The sequence below is a fragment of the Oryzias latipes genome, chromosome 8 (assembly GCF_053564925.1).
Source record: "Oryzias latipes strain Hd-rR chromosome 8, Olatipes_Hd-rR_3.1".
NCBI classification, from domain to species: Eukaryota; Metazoa; Chordata; class Actinopteri; order Beloniformes; family Adrianichthyidae; genus Oryzias; species Oryzias latipes.
In genome coordinates this window covers 28,422,392-28,442,526 of record NC_136244.1, presented here as the reverse complement: position 1 = coordinate 28,442,526, position 20,135 = coordinate 28,422,392, and the positions used below count along the sequence as shown (strand labels likewise).

At 50.8% G+C, this 20,135-nt stretch overlaps 1 protein-coding gene across 22 annotated transcripts in view; it reads right to left on the bottom strand.

Annotated features, from left to right (window-relative positions):
* arhgap27l (Rho GTPase activating protein 27, like) overlaps window positions 1-20,135 on the bottom strand; it is a 45,568-nt gene that overhangs the window by 22,113 nt on the left and 3,320 nt on the right. For all 22 annotated transcript variants that reach the window (XM_078952019.1, XM_078952025.1, XM_078952027.1 and 19 more), the window contains 2 exons: window positions 10,404-10,514; window positions 9,255-10,213 (listed from right to left, as the gene is read on the bottom strand). In XM_078952019.1, coding sequence (XP_078808145.1) covers window positions 9,255-10,213; window positions 10,404-10,434 — 990 coding nt within the window. In that variant the 5' untranslated portion in view covers window positions 10,435-10,514. The remainder of the gene's footprint in view (window positions 1-9,254; window positions 10,214-10,403; window positions 10,515-20,135) is intronic.

Here is a 20,135-nt window from a genome sequence, read left to right as displayed (position 1 = left end):
GTGTTGATGGTGTTTTGAGTGTGTTGATGGTGATTTGAGTGTGTGTTGATGGTGATTTGAGTGTGTGTTGATGGTGATTTGAGTGTGTGTTGATGGTGTTGCGAGTGTGTGTTGATGGTGTTGTGAATGTGTTTTGATAGTGTTGCGAGTGTGTGTTGATAGTGTTTTGAGTGTCTCTTGATGATGTTGTGAGTCTGTGCTAAAGGTGATTTGAGTGTGTGTTTGGGTGTTTTGAGTGTGTGTTGATGGTGTTGTGTGTGTGTTGATGGTGTTGTGAGTGTGTGTTAATGGTCTTTTGAGTGTCTCTTGATGGTGTTGCGAGTGTGTGTTGATGGTGTTGCGAGTGTGTGTTGATGGTGTTTTGAGTGTGTTGATGGTGATTTCAGTGTGTGTTGATGGTGATTTGAGTGTGTGTTGATGGTGATTTGAGTGTGTCTTGATGGTGATTGGAGTGTGTGTTGATGGTGATTAGAGTGTGTGTTGATGGTGATTGGAGTGTGTGTTGATGGTGTTGCGAGTGTGTGTTGATGGTGATGTGAGTGTGTGTTGATGGTGTTGCGGGTTTGTGTTGATGGTGTTTTGAGTGTGTTGATGGTGATTTGAGTGTGTGTTGATGGTGATTTGAGTGTTTCTTGATGGAGTTGTGAGTGTTTCTTGATGGAGTTGTGAGTGTCTCTTGATGGTGTAGCGAGTGTGTGTTGATGGTGATTTGAGTCTGTGTTGATGGTGTTGCGGGTTTGTGTTGATGGTGATTTGAGTGTGTGTTGATGGTGTTGCGAGTGTGTGTTGATGGTGATTAGAGTGTGTGTTGATGGTGATTTGAGTGTGTGTTGATGGTGTTGCGAGTGTGTGTTGATGGTGATTAGAGTGTGTGTTGATGGTGATTTGAGTGTGTCTTGATGGTGATTGGAGTGTGTGTTGATGGTGATTCGAGTGTGTGTTGATGGTGATTTGAGTGTTTCTTGATGGTGATTGGAGTGTGTGTTGATGGTGATTGGAGTGTGTGTTGATGGTGATTTGAGTGTGTCTTGATGGTGATTCGAGTGTGTGTTGATGGTGATTTGAGTGTGTCTTGATGGTGATTGGAGTGTGTGTTGATGGTGATTGGAGTGTGTGTTGATGGTGATTAGAGTGTGTGTTGATGGTGATTTGAGTGTTTCTTGATGGAGTTATGAGTGTGTGTTGATGGTGATTTGAGTGTGTGTTGATGGTGTTGTGAGTGTGTGTTGATGGTGTTGCGAGTGTGTGTTGATGGTGATGTGAGTGTGTGTTGATGGTGATTGGAGTGTGTGTTGATGGTGATTGGAGTGTGTGTTGATGGTGATTAGAGTGTGTGTTGATGGTGATTGGAGTGTGTGTTGATGGTGATTGGAGTGTGTGTTGATGGTGATTGGAGTGTGTGTTGATGGTGATTGGAGTGTGTGTTGATGGTGATTGGAGTGTGTGTTGATGGTGATTAGAGTGTGTGTTGATGGTGATTGGAGTGTGTGTTGATGGTGATTGGAGTGTTTTTTGATGGAGTTATGAGTGTGTGTTGATGGTGTTGCGAGTGTGTGTTGATGGTGATGTGAGTGTGTGTTGATGGTGATTGGAGTGTGTGTTGATGGTGATTGGAGTGTGTGTTGATGGTGATTGGAGTGTGTGTTGATGGTGATTGGAGTGTGTGTTGATGGTGATTAGAGTGTGTGTTGATGGTGATTGGAGTGTGTGTTGATGGGATTTGAGTGTGTGTTGATGGTGATTGGAGTGTGTGTTGATGGGGATTTGAGTGTGTGTTGATGGTGTTGCGAGTGTGTGTTGATGGTGATGTGAGTGTGTGTTGATGGTGATTTGAGTGTGTGTTGATGGTGTTATGAGTGTCTATTGATAGAGTTGTGAGTGTCTCTTGTTGGTGTTTTGAGTGTCTTGATAGTGTTGTTAATGTGAGTTGATGGTAATTAGAGTGTGTGTTGATGGTGTTGTGAGTGTGTGTTTTTTTGTTGTAGCTGAGATCCTTTCACTGGTAGATGGATGTTCCTGTTGCCATGGGGGGTCATGAACCTTCAGACACATGAGGCTCTAATTTGTATAACCTAAACTCATGTTCAGGCGGGTATTCCAGAAAGCAGGTTCTGCTAGCTCCCATGGTAACTTTGAGGCTAAGGAAGCGGATAAACTCAGCTTTAGCAAAAACAGAGGTATGTTTCATGGTATGTCAAGTTGCCATAGCAACTCATGCTCTGAACATAACCTGGTCTGGAGCAGGTTTAGTTGAAGGTTAGTTTGTTTTCAGAGAGGTGAGGCAGCATGGCGTGTCCATTTGAAGATGATTTAGTGGATGAAGAAGCTCAGATAATACTTTTTCCACCGTGAGAGGGTGATAAGACCACATATGGATGTTGGAAAGAGAAACTTTATACTTTGATCTAACTTCATTATTTGCTTCAGGTAAGATAAATCAATTCTTTTTAGGTAAGTCAGTTTAAAAATAACACGTACTTTTCAGACAGTTATTTTTTTTCATTCAAATTAATTCAATTAAGTAGGTGTAACTTTGGTGCTGCTGTTAGATCGGCACAGCAAGGAATTGTGGGATACCATTCCGTTTGCCTGTCTGGACGGATTTGGGTTTAAGTGTGGCTTTTTGACCAAATGTGTTTAGTTGTTCAGCTGTTTTACTATGTTTAGTCTAGTTATTTGTCCTGTTATGTGTAATTCTTTCTGCACCATGAGTGAGAGGGAGGAAGAGGAGGATGAGGATATTTAGCAGCACTACTGCAACAGTATGGAAGAAGAACTGAATTTACAATCAGAGTCGTGATAATTAAATGTATGGTACATATTCTAAATCCACACTCTATCATTTATTTTAATTTTATAAAAATGAGAAAATCTGCAGCCTCTAACTTAGACATCTGAGAGTTCAAGAAGTCCAATAAATGAATATGGAAACACATTTAATTGAATTGGAGTAAAATGACATTTAGTTAGATAAATATGTACATTTGAATTGGGTAGACATAAGAAATTAGGTTGAATAAATTTAACTTAATCACTTGTTACCAGTTGAAACAATTCATTTAAGTGTTATAAGTTGTATATATATGCATATATATACACATCACAATGAAAATGGAAAGAAGATCAGAAACTTGTACGTTTACATTCATTCATTTTCTGTACCGCTTCGTCCCTTTCGGGGTCACGGGGCTGCCGGAGCCTATCCCGGCTACTTGGGCGTAGGCAGGGGACGCCCTGGACAGGTCGCCAGTCTGTCGCAGGGCAGAACATCCTCAATCACACACCCATGCACTTTCACACTCACACTCACACCTATGGACAATTTAGAGTTGCCAATTAACCTATGAAGCATGTTTTTGGACAGTGGGAGGAAGCCAGAGTCCCCGGAGAGAACCCACGCATGCATGGGGAGAACATGCAAACTCCACACAGAAAGGTCCCCGATTGATGTATTTTTCATGTCCCCCAGCTGGGACTTGAACCAGGGGCCTTCTTGCTGTGAGGCAAGAACGCTAACCACTGCGCCACCGTGCAGCCCTGTACGTTGACTTTGTCCGTTATTCTTCTCCAAGCAGAAACTCTTTCTTTTGCTGATGATGCAGCCGTGTTACTTTTTGATGGACGTATAATCTTCATACGCTGTCATTAAAATCTCAGACTCCGTCTCACTGAAGTACAGCCTCTCTTTTTTTCTCCACGCGTTTCCATGGTGACTCCGGAAATCGGTGATCCATTGAGAATGTCTTTATGTACCTGCTGTGCACGAGCATTAACCCAGGGTTACCAAGTGGAGCGTAATTACACTAACTCATATCTGGTCTTTGGGAACCGACATACCCAGAGTAAGCAAGTTCAGGACGATTTCAGGGTTAAAGTCAGGGGAGTTTAAACCTGCTTTCTGGAATACCCTCCTGCATTCATCATCCTGTTTGTGTGAAGGTGAGTGTGTTCTAGTGTGTATGATGATGTCATGGAATGTAAAAAGTAAAGAATAAATAAAGGAGTGGAAGCGCTGGGTCCAAGTGACACCAAGTGTATAAAATATTTACAATTGTTTTTACATTTTTAGGAGAAAAGCTCAAACATGTTTCTGGACTTTGGTCTACGTTCTTTTTTCTCCTTTAACTGTCAAATTCAAACATTGATGTAGGATCCTCTATTTTTCATCATCTATACATGTAAATAATAATAATAAATAATAAACTTTATTTGTATAGCACCTTTCAAGATAAAAATCACAAAGTGCTTCAAAGTAAAACATGGTAAAACACAATAAAACACAATAAAACACAGAATACAGAGTAAATTAAGAAAATGCTATTTTAAAAAGAGGTTTTTAGCTGCTTCTTACAGAAAACACTGAGTCTGCAGATCTGAGGCTGAGAGGAAGGGAGTTCCAGAGGATGGAGCCACTGCTCCAAAGACTGTCACCTTTAGTCTGTAACCACCAGCAGACCCTGGTCACATGACCTCAGGGACCTGCTGGGAGTGGACGGCTGCAAAAGGTCTTTCTGTAGACCGGTGTTTGGTTATTAAGAGCTGTGTGTGTTAAAACCAGGATTTTAAATGCAGTCGGTAGCGGATGGGGAGCCAGTGCAGCTGCATTAACAACAGAGAGACGCGTGAAAACGTAGATGAATTAGTCAAAAGCCTGGCAGCAGCGTTCTGGACATCCTGGAGCCGTTCTAGAGGTTTTTGCTCAATCATGTGAAGATGGAGTTGCAATAATCAGGACGAGACGATACAAAAGTGTGGATGAGAATCTCCATCTCAGAACACAATTGGACTCAGTTCAGCAATGTTTTTTAAATGATAAAAACAAGAACGTACAAGTGACCCGACATGAGAGTCAAGGGATAAAACCGGGTCTAGAGTGACCCCGAGGTTCCTGACAGACGGCTTGATAGAGGAAGCAAGTGGACCGAACCACTGGACTATCTGGAGGGGGCAGCTGTGAGGAGGACAGACTAGGACCTCAGTTTTAGCTTCATTTAGTCAGATATAAAATGAACAATAAAGGTCCCAAAACTGAGCCTTGTGGGACACCAGAGGTGAGGGATGCAGAAGAGGACTTAAACTTGGAAAATACAACAGAGAAAGATCTACCCGTCAGATAAGAGGAGGACCAGTTTAGAGCGGAACCAGATACCCCGACCCAGTTTTTCAGCCTGTCCAGGAGGACATAGTGGTCGACATGTCAAAGGCTGCTGTCAGGTCCAGCAGTAGCACAGAGCATTTTCCTGCATCACTCTGGATCAGGATGTCATTAGTGACTCTGAGTAGGGCTGTTTCAGTGGAGTGAGTTCTGCCAAAACCTGACTGAAACTGATAGAAAATGCCATGACTGTCCAGAGCAGTTGTGAGTTGTTTAGCAACAACCTTTTCTAAAATTCTAGACATGAATGAGAGATTAGAAACAGCTCTAAAACTGCTCAAGAGGGAGGAGTTAAGCCCAGGTTTCTTAAGGAGAGGAAGAAGAACAGCTTTCTTAAAGTCCTCAGGGACTTGACCAGACAGCAAGGATGAGTCAATTATTGTCAGGACAGAAGGACCGATGGACTGGAAGACATCTTTGAGCAGAGATGTTGGCAGCATGTTGAGAGAGCAAGAGGATGCCTTCATTGTGCCAACAGTGTGTCTAAAACCACAGGCCGAGGTGGACTAACAGAACCAGAACTAGGACCAGCTGTGTGACACAGAGAGCTTCTCACAGATCTGACTTTGTCAATAAAAGATGATAAAACAATCATCATTTGAATAGATGGAAACGGCAGGTGGACTGGGTGTTGAATGGCACTTTAGGATTACCTCTGCCTGTGGAAATGAGATTAGTGAAGTTAGCAGCCCTCACATCTCTAACAGCACTGTTAAAAGAAACTAAAAGATCCTTAAGATGAAGTAAATGGACATGTAGGTGAGTTCTCTTCCATAAACGTTTGGTTTTTCTGCAAGATTGTTTCAGACGCCGAATGCTGTCATTTATCCAAGGGGGAACTTTAGTGACAGGGCCAGTCTGGTTTTAATGGGACAGACTAAATCTAATTCCAGACTTTTAGAACTTTGTCTCTGAACAGCATCTGGACTCTTTTGCTCAGATGAACAGAAAACGGGCTTTAAGCTCATGCTAATAATAATCCACTCTGACTATAGATCAAACCTCATTCCATCATTTCCTTCAGTTTTATGACAGGTTAAACATCTAAACAGAAACAGAAATGCTAGTTTCTGTGACCTTTAAGACCAGGTCAGTAGAAATGTTTGCTATTTCCTGGAATGTACAACTTTGTTGTCTGTGAACAAAATGGCTGCACGGTGGTGTAGTGGTTAGCCCTCTCACTGTCAAGAACCTAGTTCAAATCCCATCTGGGACCTTCCTGTGTGTTCTCCCCGTACAGGTGTGTATTTTCTCCAGCTTCCTCACACAGTTCAATAACATGTTTCCCAGGTTGGCTGCTGTCTGCAAGTTGACCCTGTGTGTTTGTGTGCGAATAAACACAGACAATGTTTTCTTTGCTGCATGACGATGAAGATGCTTTTCCCGTTTGCGATCCCCCACCTGTCCTTTTACTTGTCGCTACAACAGAACGCTTTCAGCTTATTCTGCCAGTGCCCCTGCTCAGGTGGGTCATGTGATACAGGTGAGCCCGGATACGGTCAGCTGTTTCTGCTCTGAATCTTTAATGGACTCTGGTTTAAGTTTAGTCAGGTGGCTTCTTCATCCCGACTTTTCCCAACGTCCTCCAGATCAAGACAGGCCAGTGTTTGGGTTGGACCGGGTCTGTGACTGCAGGCTGGAGGCTCCACCCCTAAAGGTTTTTTATTATACCACTCAGGTCGACGAAATACAAACGGAGAGGATCTGGGCTGGTTTTCCACACCCCAACAGCAGATTTGAGTGTTTACAATAACAAAGTCCACACGCACTCATACATGCATACACACAACACACACACCTAACAAAAGTGCAATTTAGTATTTAGATTAGAAACAGCCGTTCATGCTGCAAAAGTGTTGATTCAGACAGAAACTGAAGGTTTGTGTCGCTGCAGCTCTGAAGGTTTTTTCAGGATGAACAGCCTCAGTTTTTTCTAGATTATACATTGATGTTTCACCTGTGATGGAATATTCCTGACACACAACAGTAGCAAACACAGAGTTTAAGTCCTGAGATTTAGGAAGAACAGAGTTTGACTCTGTGAAGATGACACACTCTCCACAGGATCACATGACCACAGCCCTTCCTGCTTTTTAGTTCTACAATCTGAGAGTCCCCACACTGCCCCCTGCTGTTACCCAGCAGGAACTGGGCTGTTACCCAGCAAAACTTTGACTTGGATGAAGGCGAATGCAGAGAATCACAACAAAACCATGAAACAACAACACAGAACCACAGAAATGCAATCAGTCAGAACAGCAACAGAACCAAAGACTTGTCATCCTACTTTGCATTCTGGGATTCTTGCAAAGGCCCTGAAGCTTCCATCAATGAATGAATGAGTCAGAATACTTTCCTGCCTGGCCCTGAGTGCATCCTGCCAGCTGTGGCATCACTACATCCTGCTGACCTCATCACTTCCTACTGTGACATCACCATACACACTGGTTCTGCAAACGTGGCAATGTTCAGTTCTTCCCTGCCTCTGGGTTTAACGTCAGGATCAAAAAGATGTTCTAAGAAAATAAGCAAAGCTGGACATCAATTTTTCTGGACAAAATAGACAGAAAAGCTTAGTTTGAACCCAAAATGGAACATAGAATCCTGGACCGTAGAAGTCCTGGACTGTTGAAGTCCAGTACCAGAACGCTAAAACCACAATGAAGAGCTCTGATCCTAAGGCGCCGCTTCTCTTTCCGAGAGCGTCACAAACACACTAAATCCTGATCTTGTCTCTTTGGTGAAATGTGACTCTGTCACTCTGGAGCACCTCGCTGATCCCGTTAACATGGGAGCAATCATCCATCCATATTTGGACCAGGAGACCACCCTGGGCAAAGGCAGGTTTCATCCTGGGCTGTTCAACAGTCCACTGCAGGGCCACACAACCACACACAACCTTACACACACCGAAGCATCAATTCAGAGACGCCAGGTAACCAATGAAACATGTTTTATGAGAGTGTCAGGAAGCTGCAGAAAGGTCTCAGACAAGATTGGGACCAGAACCTTCCCACCCTGAGGTGAAAGTGCTAACCACTACACCAGTGTGCAGCCAGATCTTTGTAGATCCACTGAGTAAATGCTGTCATCAGAAGATCTTGCTCTAGACGTTAATTTCTTTAAAAGAGCCACAATGACACGACTTTTAACTTCCTATTCCTTTGTTTTAAGCTGAGTCATGGAATCTGGAGTCAATGAAAGACTGGTTTAACTCCTGACGCCATGACTCTGCGATAAGACACTCACCTGGATGAATGAGAACCTGCATGGGAATCTTTTCATTTATCAACCCCCCCTGCAGTGCATGTTTTATTTCTTCAAGCGGGTTGCCCTCATATGTGCTCTCAGGGTTTCAGGTAAACATGGCCGTGCTGACGGCAGCAGCGTTAGCATTCCTAAGTGGGAGCTAACACGTCTGGGGAACACGGAACATGTTGCCACTGTTCTCCTCTGAAGAAGCAGCAGTAGCCTCTCCTGCGTCTCCATCTCCTGTCTTTGGTTCACAGATCACCACCTTTATCTGAGGGAGGGGGGTACATGCCAGGAAGAACCTATCTGGAGTAAGTTCAGCTCCAAGCAAGAGGGTGGAGTTTGGACTGTTACATGCATCTACAAACGCTGGGTCCGCAGGAGAGCTGCCTCCATCGTCAAGGACCCCACCCACCCCCAACCAGGTCTGTTCACTCTCCTGCCCTCGGGACGGAGGTACAGGAGTGTGAAGTGCAGGACCACCAGACTCAGGAACTCTTTCTCCCCCTCTGCCATCAGACTCCTTAACAGCTGACAGGAGTCTGGAACAACAACTGCACCTTTGCACATCCACATTGTTCATTATTGTTCATTATTACTGTTCTTGCACATTTAGAATTTGCAAAACATCCTTTTTTTGCATAGTTATATTTGTATTTATGTTATGTGTGAATTTTCAGTTTCCTGTATATATCCTACTCCTATCCTTATTTTATTTTAATTTTATTTAACTCAACCTTGACATTCGGAAGGTCAGCAAAGTAAGAATTTCATTGTGCAGGAAAACCCGTTTCTAACTGTGCATATGACAATAAACCCTTTGAATCCGACGTGTCAGCAGTCTCACCTGTGTGGGTGGTGCAACGGGTGGAGCAGGTGTGACCACAGGTGGAGCTAATGGACCCCCATTCCGCTCAGTAAATGAATTCAGGTCCAGGTGCAGGTCCTGGATGGACTCATAGATATGGTTGGAATATTCCTCCTTGGATGACTCCTCCTCCTCTTTGCTGTCATCTGTGCTTGCCTCTTCCTCCAGAGGCTCCTCCTCCTCAAGAGGCTCCTCCTCCTCCAGAGGCTCCTCCTCCTCCAGAGGCTCCTTCTCCTCTAGCTTGTCTGGCTTGTCAGAGGAAGAGGATGGTTTGTGGAGGCTGCTGAGTGGGGCGTCTGCCGTTTTCAACAGGGCCTGAGGCCAAGCTGAAGAGCGGGGGTCTGCAGGACTAAAGCTTGGGACTCTCGGTTTAACAGGCTCCCCCTTGTCCTCCTCTTGCACCGGCAATGAGTGGGGCAGCTTTTTGTTGTTTGTTGCTATTGTAGTTTGGATGGTTCCTTTGGTTTTGGTCTCTGCAGAGCCAGCAAGGCTGCTGCCTGGCTTTGTGTCCTGTAAGTCCAGAGGGAATCCAAAGGTTGACATGCGGTTCTCGTTCTTCTGGCACCTGGTGGAGGAGTCAGGTCTGAGGCGGATCATCACCTCATCTCCTTGCTTGGTTCTAGAGCTGCCAGTCTCCTCCAGAGGCTTTGGAATAGGGACAGGAACAGGGACTGGAGCCACCGCTGACTGACTGAGAACTACAGGTTCAGGACTGGGAGGATCAGCAAAGTCCAGTGGTGAGGGGAGGTTGGCCGGCAGCTCCTTGACATACTTGGCAGGAATGTAGAATGACTTGGAGCTTTGGTCGTTCCGAACGTGCCACCAGTGGTCATTGGTTTTTGCCAGCAAGACATAGCGCTCGTTGGGTTTGATGGAGACCGGAGTCCCGTCTCGGCCCTCATACTGGTATGCAAACTCCACCAGGACCAGACCCAGACCTGAAACAGCAGGTCCATACTTCAGTAAAATGGCAAAAACAAAGTAACTGTTGTAGGTCAAAGAAGCAGAAAAATGGGGAACTCTGGTTCTGGGAGCGTTCATCCCAGAACCATCAACAAACAAATTTTAACTGATCTGAAGGCAAGTAAAGGTAAAGGAACCTCTGGTTGTGGATGAAACAGAACCGACCTTTGCTGAGCACAGAAGGAGTCGCTGCCATTCTGATGTTCCTCAATCCCCCCTCTTCCCCAGTTGGATGGTTCTGGGAGAAGCCGGTGGTTGGTTCACCTCCTCAGCTACCTAGAAACGGGTAAAGACTGAGTGAATCAGGCCACAGAGGATCTATAGGCTGTGGTGTGAGTCAAGACCTGAATCACATGAGATTTCATTCTAAGCACCCCCACCCACCAACCCAACCCTAAAAGGGAGCTGCTCCGGAGGGAGTCTCTCCTGCAGACTCCACCGTGTGAATTTATCACGGTCCACCGCTGATTAGAAGATCGCAGGCTCGGTTCCCGTTCTATCCGTCCATGTGTCAAAGTGTCCTTGGGCAAGACACTGAACCCAACATTCCTCCTGGTGGTCATAACGTTGGCACCACCTCCAAACACTGGCGCCACCATCAATGAAAGCGTGTTTATGGGTGAATGGGACTGTGCAGCGCTTTGGGCTTTAAGGGGGGGTAGTAAAGCCATTTACCATAACGTCCATCCAGGCTCTGAGCCGGGGGAGCTTTGGTTCTGCTTTCATGGTGTGTTCTGTGTGTAATGCTGTTTTTAGGACATAGAATAACATCTTTCTGGATCTCAGCCCTGATCCACCATCTACAGAGCTGGCCACCCCCCCATACTGAGCCTGTATTCCTCCTTCAGCTTTTTTGTCCTTTTTCTGTCAACATGAGCTGTTGTCAAAAACTAACCTGCAGGATTCTGATAGTGACTTCCCTGCCTGCAGATTTTTCATGCAGCTGCATGCAAACCGAAACCTTCAGGAATAACAGCAGTTCTCATGTTGAAACAAGTCTGAGCTCCAGCAACAACAACCCCCGCCGCCGCCGCCACCACATACAATCAAAGACATGCTAAAGTTTCAGTCTGACTGTGACCCCAGTCCTCATAAACCAGCAGTTAGCTGGACTCAACTCTGACTGCTTAGAACCAAGAAAATGTCTTATTAATTTCTTTGAATAAGGACAGTTCATATTAATTAATGTTTCAGCAGCTGCTTCGACATAAATATGCCAGAGTTAGCACGGGAGCTAAATTTTCTCCGTTGTCCTAAGGCAGGATAAACATTTCAACAATTAGATTTACAACACAATACAATAGCACAATATTAGTGAAAAATACGTTTACCAGGGTTATTTACAATAAAACAAGAGTCTACAGAACCCAAAAAAACAATAATACCATCAATGTCAGCAGGACGGGTTTGACCAATCTTTAGATTGGATTGTACTCTTATAGGCTTCGAGCTTCTTTTTAGGCCTCTACCTTGACCTCTAACCTTTGAAATGTTCTCCTCCAGACCAACTTTTCAATTGCTCAGCCAGCGTTCATGGGGTCATCTGTTGTTCTCAATGAAGATCCACGATCGCCGTCCTCATGCCCCGATCGCCGTCTTAATGCCTGATCGCCGTCCTCGTGTCCCAATCGCCGTCCTCATGTCCCAATCGCCGTCCTCATGTCCCAATCGCCGTCCTAATGCCCGATCGCCGTCCTAATGCCCGATCGCCGTCCTAATACCCGATCGCTGTCCTAATGCCCGATCGCCGTCCTAATACCCGATCGCCGTCCTAATACCCGATCGCCGTCCTAATACCCGATCGCCGTCCTAATGCCCGATCGCCGTCCTAATACCCGATCGCTGTCCTAATGCCCGATCGCTGTCCTAATGCCCGATCGCCGTCCTAATACCCGATCGCCGTCCTAATGCCCGATCGCCGTCCTAATACCCGATCGCCGTCCTCATGCTCCGATCGCTGTCCTCGTGTCCCGATCGCCGTCCTAATACCCGATCGCCGTCCTAATACCCGATCGCCGTTCTAATACCCGATCGCCGTTCTAATGCCCGATCGCCGTCCTCATGCTCCGATCGCTGTCCTAATGCCAGATCGCCGTCCTAATGCCCGATCGCCGTCCTCGTGCTCCGATCGCCGTCCTCGTGTCCCGATCGCCGATAGGGCCATGATGAGGACGGTGATCGGGACATGAGGACGGCGATCGGGGCATGAAGACGGCTATCAGGGCATTAGGACAGCGATCGGGACATGAGGACGGCGATCGGGACATGAGGATGGCGATCGGGGCATGAAGACGGCTATCAGGGCATTAGGACAGCGATCGGAGCATGAGGACGGCGATCGGGCATTAGGACAGCGATCGGGCCATGATGAGGACGGCGATCGGGACATGAGGACGGCGATCGGGGCACGAGGACGGCGATCGGGCCATGATGAGGACGGCGATCGGGACACGAGGACGGCGATCGGGGCACAAGGACGGCGATCGGGGCACGTGGACGGCGATCGGGGCACGAGGACGGCGATCAGGGCATGAAGACGGCGATCAGGCCCCGAACGCCGTCCTCGTGTCCCGATCGCCGTCCTCATCATGGCCCGATCGCTGTCCTAATGCCCGATCGCCGTCCTAATGCCCCGATCGCCGTCCTAATGCCCCGATAGCCGTCTTCATGTCCCGATCGCCGTCCTCATGTCCCGATCGCCGTCCTCATCATGGCCCGATCGCCGTCCTAATACTAGATTGCCGTCCTCATGTCCCGATCGCCGTCCTCATGTCCCGATCGCCGTCCTAATTCCCGATCGCCGTCCTCATGTCCCGATCGCCGTCCTCATGTCTCGATCGCCGTCCTCATCATGGCCCGATCGCCGTCCTCGCCGTCCTCGTGCCACGATCGCCGTCCTCATCATGGCCCGATCGCCGTCCTAATACCCGATCGCCGTCCTCATGTCCCGATCGCCATCCTCATGTCCCGATCGCCGTCCTCATCATGGCCCGATCGCCGTCCTAATTCCCGATCGCCGTCCTCATCATGGCCAGATCGCCATCCTCATGTCCCGATCGCCGTTCTCATAATGGCCCAATCGCTGTCCTAATGCTCCGATCGCCGTCCTCATGTCCCGATCGCCGTCCTCATGTCCCGATCGCCGTCCTCATCATGGCCCGATCGCCGTCCTAATTCCCGATCGCCGTCCTCATGTCCCGATCGCCGTCCTCATGTCTCGATCGCCGTCCTCATCATGGCCCGATCGCCGTCCTCGCCGTCCTCGTGCCACGATCGCCGTCCTCATCATGGCCCGATCGCCGTCCTAATACCCGATCGCCGTCCTCATGTCCCGATCGCCATCCTCATGTCCCGATCGCCGTCCTCATCATGGCCCGATCGCCGTCCTAATTCCCGATCGCCGTCCTCATCATGGCCCGATCGCCATCCTCATGTCCCGATCGCCGTTCTCATAATGGCCCGATCGCCGTCCTAATGCTCCGATCGCCGTCCTCATGTCCCGATCGCCATCCTCATGTCCCGATCGCCGTCCTCATCATGGCCCGATCACCGTCCTAATTCCCGATCGCCGTCCTCATGTCCCGATCGCCGTCCTCATGTCTCGATCGCCGTCCTCATCATGGCCCGATCGCCGTCCTCATGTCCCGATCGCCGTCCTCATCATGGCCCGATCGCCGTCCTAATTCCCGATCGCCGTCCTAATTCCCGATCGCCGTCCTCATGCCCTGATAGCCGTCTTCATGCCCCGATCCCCGTCCTCATGTCCCGATCGCCGTACTAATGCCCGATCGCCGTCCTCATGACCCGATCGCCGTCCTAATGCTCCGATTGCCGTCCTCATGCCCCGATCGCCGTCCTCGTGTTCTGATAGCCGTCCTCGTGCCCCGATCGCCGTCTTAATGCCTGATCGCCGTCCTCTTGTCCCAATCGCCGTCCTCATGTCCCAATCGCCGTCCTCATGTCCCAATCGCCGTCCTAATGCCCGATCGCCGTCCTAATGCCCGATCGCCGTCCTAATACCCGATCGCTGTCCTAATGCCCGATCGCCGTCCTAATACCCGATCGCCGTCCTAATACCCGATCGCCGTCCTAATACCCGATCGCCGTCCTAATGCCCGATCGCCGTCCTAATACCCGATCGCTGTCCTAATGCCCGATCGCTGTCCTAATGCCCGATCGCCGTCCTAATACCCGATCGCCGTCCTAATGCCCGATCGCCGTCCTAATACCCGATCGCCGTCCTCATGCTCCGATCGCTGTCCTCGTGTCCCGATCGCCGTCCTAATACCCGATCGCCGTCCTAATACCCGATCGCCGTTCTAATGCCCGATCGCCGTCCTCATGCTCCGATCGCTGTCCTAATGCCAGATCGCCGTCCTAATGCCCGATCGCCGTCCTCGTGCTCCGATCGCCGTCCTCGTGTCCCGATCGCCGATAGGGCCATGATGAGGACGGTGATCGGGACATGAGGACGGCGATCGGGACATGAGGATGGCGATCGGGGCATGAAGACGGCTATCAGGGCATTAGGACAGCGATCGGAGCATGAGGACGGCGATCGGGCATTAGGACAGCGATCGGGCCATGATGAGGACGGCGAGCGGGACATGAGGACGGCGATCGGGGCACGAGGACGGCGATCGGGCCATGATGAGGACGGCGATCGGGACACGAGGACGGCGATCGGGGCACAAGGACGGCGATCGGGGCACGTGGACGGCGATCGGGGCACGAGGACGACGATCAGGGCATGAAGACGGCGATCAGGCCCCGAACGCCGTCCTCGTGTCCCGATCGCCGTCCTCATCATGGCCCGATCGCTGTCCTAATGCCCGATCGCCGTCCTAATGCCCCGATCGCCGTCCTAATGCCCCAATAGCCGTCTTCATGTCCCGATCGCCGTCCTCATGTCCCGATCGCCATCCTCATGTCCCGATCGCCGTCCTCATCATGGCCCGATCGCCGTCCTAATACTAGATTGCCGTCCTCATGTCCCGATCGCCATCCTCATGTCCTGATCGCCGTCCTCATCATGGCCCGATCGCCGTCCTAATTCCCAATCGCCGTCCTCATCATGGCCCGATCGCCATCCTCATGTCCCGATCGCCGTCCTCATCATGGCCCGATAGCCGTCCTAATTCCCGATCGACGTCCTCGTGCCCCGATCGCCGTCCTTGTGCCCCGATCGCCGTCTTCGCCGTCCTCGTGCCACGATCGCCGTCCTCATGCCCCGATCGCCGTCCTCGTGCCCCGATCGCCGTCCTCGTGTCCCGATCGCCGTTCTCATCATGGCCCGATCGCTGTCCTAATGCCCGATCGCCGTCCTAATGCTCCGATCGCCGTCCTCATGTCCCGATCGCCGTCCTCATGTCCCGATCGCCGTCCTCATCATGGCCCGATCGCCGTCCTAATTCCCGATCGCCGTCCTCATGTCCCGATCGCCGTCCTCATGTCTCGATCGCCGTCCTCATCATGGCCCGATCGCCGTCCTCGCCGTCCTCATGCCACGATCGCCGTCCTCATCATGGCCCGATCGCCGTCCTAATAACCGATCGCCGTCCTCATGTCCCGATCGCCATCCTCATGTCCCGATCGCCGTCCTCATCATGGCCCGATCGCCGTCCTAATTCCCGATCGCCGTCCTCATCATGGCCCGATCGCCATCCTCATGTCCCGATCGCCGTTCTCATAATGGCCCGATCGCTGTCCTAATGCCCGATCGCCGTCCTAATGCTCCGATCGCCGTCCTCATGTCCCGATCGCCGTCCTCATGTCCCGATCGCCGTCCTCATCATGGCCCGATCGCCGTCCTAATTCCCGATCGCCGTCCTCATGTCCCGATCGCCATCCTCATGTCCCGATCGCCGTCCTCATCATGGCCCGATCGCCGTCCTAATTCCCAATCGCCGTCCTCATCATGGCCCGATCGCCATCCTCATGTCCCGATCGCCGTCCTCATCATGGCCCGATAGCCGTCCTCGTGTCCCGATCGCCGTCCTCATCATGGCCCGATCGCTGTCCTAATGGCCGATCGCCGTCCTAATGCCCCGATAGCCATCTTCATGTCCCGATCGCGGTCCTCATGTCCCGATCGCCATCCTCATGTCCGGATCGCCGTCCTCATCATGGCCCGATCGCCGTCCTCATTCCCGATCGCCGTCCTCATTCCCGATCGCCGTCCTCATGCCCTGATAGCCGTCTTCATGCCCCGATCCCCGTCCTCATGTCCCGATCGCCGTACTAATGCCCGATCGCCGTCCTCATGACCCGATCGCCGTCCTAATGCTCCGATTGCCGTCCTCATGCCCCGATCGCCGTCCTCGTGTTCTGATAGCCGTCCTCGTGCCCCGATCGCCGTCCTCGTGTCCCGATCGCCGTCCTCATCATGGCCCGATCGCTGTCCTAATGCCCGATCGCCGTCCTAATGCTCCGATCGCCGTCCTCATGTCCCGATCGCCGTCCTCATGTCCCGATCGCCGTCCTCATCATGGCCCGATCGCCGTCCTAATTCCCGATCGCCGTCCTAATGCTCCGATCGCCGTCCTCATGTACCGATCGCCGTCCTCATGTCCCGATCGCCGTCCTCATCATGGCCCGATCGCTGTCCTAATGCCCGATTGCCGTCCTCATGCTCCGATCGCCGTCCTAATGCCCTGATAGCCGTCTTCATGCCCCGATCGCCGTCCTCATGCCCTGAAAGCCGTCTTCATGCCCCGATCGCCGTCCTCATGACCCGATCGCCGTCATCATGTCCCGATCGCCGTCCACATGTCCTGATCGCCGTCGTCATGTCCCGATCGCCGTCCTCATGTCCCGATCGCCGTCCTAATTCCCGATCGCCGTCCTAATTCCCGATCGCCGTCCTCATGCCCCGATAGCCGTCTTCATGCCCCGATCCCCGTCCTCATGTCCCGATCGCCGTACTAATGCCCGATCGCCGTCCTCATGACCCGATCGCCGTCCTAATGCTCCGATTGCCGTCCTCATGCCCCGATCGCCGTCCTCGTGTTCTGATAGCCGTCCTCGTGCCCCGATCGCCGTCCTCGTGTCCCGATCGCCGTCCTCATCATGGCCCGATCGCTGTCCTAATGCCCGATCGCCGTCCTAATGCTCCGATCGCCGTCCTCATGCCCTGAAAGCCGTCTTCATGCCCCGATCGCCGTCCTCATGACCCGATCGCCGTCCTCATGTCTCGATCGCCGTCCTCATCATGGCCCGATCGCCGTCCTCATGTCCCGATCGCCGTCCTCATCATGGCCCGATCGCCGTACTAATGCCCGATCGCCGTCCTCATGACACGATCGCCGTCCTAATGCTCCGATTGCCGTCCTCATGCCCCGATCGCCGTCCTCGTGTTCTGATAGCCGTCCTCGTGCCCCGATCGCCGTCCTCGTGCCCCGATCGCCGTCCTCGTGTCCCGATCGCCGTCCTCATCATGGCCCGATCGCTGTCCTAATGCCCGATCGCCGTCCTAATGCTCCGATCGCCGTCCTCATGTCCTGATCGCCGTCCTCATGTCCCGATCGCCGTCCTCATCATGGCCCGATCGCCGTCCTAATTCCCGATCGCCGTCCTAATGCTCCGATCGCCGTCCTCATGTACCGATCGCCGTCCTCATGTCCCGATCGCCGTCCTCATCATGGCCCGATCGCTGTCCTAATGCCCGATTGCCGTCCTCATGCTCCGATCGCCGTCCTAATGCCCTGATAGCCGTCTTCATGCCCCGATCGCCGTCCTCATGCCCTGAAAGCCGTCTTCATGCCCCGATCGCCGTCCTCATGACCCGATCGCCGTCCACATGTCCTGATCGCCGTCCTCATGTCCCGATCGCCGTCCTCATGTCCCGATCGCCGTCCACATGTCCTGATCGCCGTCGTCATGTCCCGATCGCCGTCCTCATGTCCCGATCGCCGTCCTAATTCCCGATCGCCGTCCTCGTGCCCCGATCGCCGTCCTCGTGTCCCGATCGCCGTCCTCGTGTCCCGATCGCCGTCCTCATGTCCCGATCGCCATCCTCATGGCCCAGTCGCTGTCCTAATGCCCGATCGCCGTCCTAATGCCCGATCGCCGTCCTAATGCCCTGATAGCCGTCTTCATGTCCCGATCGTCGTCCTCATGTCCCGATCGCCATCTTCATGTCCCGATCGCCTTCCTAATTTCCGATCACTTTCCTCATGTCCCGATCGCCATCCTCATGTCCGGATCGCCGTCTTCATCATGGCCCGATCGCCGTCCTAATTCCCGATCGCCGTCCTTGTGACCCGATCGCCGTCCTCGCCGTCCTCATGCCCCGATCGCCGTCCTCGTGTCCCGATCGCCGTCCTCATCATGGCCCGATCGCTGTCCTAATGCCCGATCGCCGTCCTAATTCCCGATCGCCGTCCTCATGTCCCGATCGCCGTCCTCATGCTCCGATCGCCGTCCTCATGCCCTGATAGCCGTCTTCATGCCCCGATCGCCGTCTTCATGCCCCGATCGCCGTCCTCATGTCCCGATCGCCGTCCTCATGTCCCGATCGCCGTCCTCATCATGGCCCGATCGCCATCCTAATTCCCGATCGCCGTCCTCATGTCCCGATCGCCGTCCTAATTCCCGATCGCCGTCCTCATGCCACGATCGCCATCCTCATGCCCTGATTGATATCTTTGCTATGACGTTCAGCTCCAGCTCAGACGCCATCCTAACATTTGAAACAGAATTCTTTCTAATTCTGATCTTTGATTCCTGGGGTCCGTTACTGTTCCTGACGAAAACCATGGCTCTAACCCCAAAGATGTGGGACACCCGGAGATCGGAGACCCCAAATGGAACCGGCTCCAAAGGAAGTAAACTTTATTGAATGGGATCAGTGGCGGTTTTTGATATGGGCGAAGTGGGCGGTGGACCAGGGCGGCACTTCATAGGGGGCGGCATTTTCCGTGCCTGTTGCCACTTCATTCAAAGAGGCAGCTTTGAGCTTTTATTTTGACATGCCTGCAGCTGCCGACACTTTACGCTCTTATTTTGACACATCAGACTCTTAACAATGTCTTCATCCTATTCCCTCTCCACACTTATGGTGCAAAGAAAATAAAAATAAAACAATAAAAAAAAGGATGAAACAACTCAGAGTCAAACAACGTAAAACAGCCACATGAAAAGGAATTAGGCAGAACAAACATCCGTGCTCAACCCAATTTCGACCAAAGCAGGCAATGGGGATTATTTCCCACAATTCCCTGCTCCGACACAGGAGACCTGACCCGCACGTGACCACCGCCTTCTGCTGCAAGACGCTTGCGCCCACACCTCTTTGCGGTAGTCTTTGAAACATAACAAGTCAAAAAACTCGAGAGGGGGGCGCAACTCACCGGTGGCTGGGTGAATCCCACTAACTGGTGATTGGGAGTCTTTTTCTATCTAACTATCAACTCTGAGGCTGCGCCTCCCGTCATAGAGACGGAGCCGCGTGTGTCAGAGGGAAAGGGAAGGGTGGTGGTGGGGGCAGACCATTTTTTTTGGATTGAGGTTTTTTGGAGGATTTCTGCTGTTGGTGTTGCACAAATTTAGGGAAATGCCAAATATTTTTGGAGTAATCCCACTGATGAGTTCTATGATTCAGTCTTTAATGTTTTATAAGACCTAAACATATTAATCACAATAAGTTTTATTTTTTAGATCTAATCCCTCTGATATGTTTCACAAAGACACACACAGGACGTCACACATTAAGAAATTATTGCTAAAAATGAAGCAGGAGTCCGGCTCTAAAAAAAAAATGCTCTAAAAAATGATAAAAGAGCAAGAAAACTGAATTATTTGATTTGTTATTTCTTATTATTATTATTTCCAGGCTTTCTTTGTTTTGTTCTGCAGCATGTTCATATTTGTATAATTTTGGTAGAATATATTTCTATG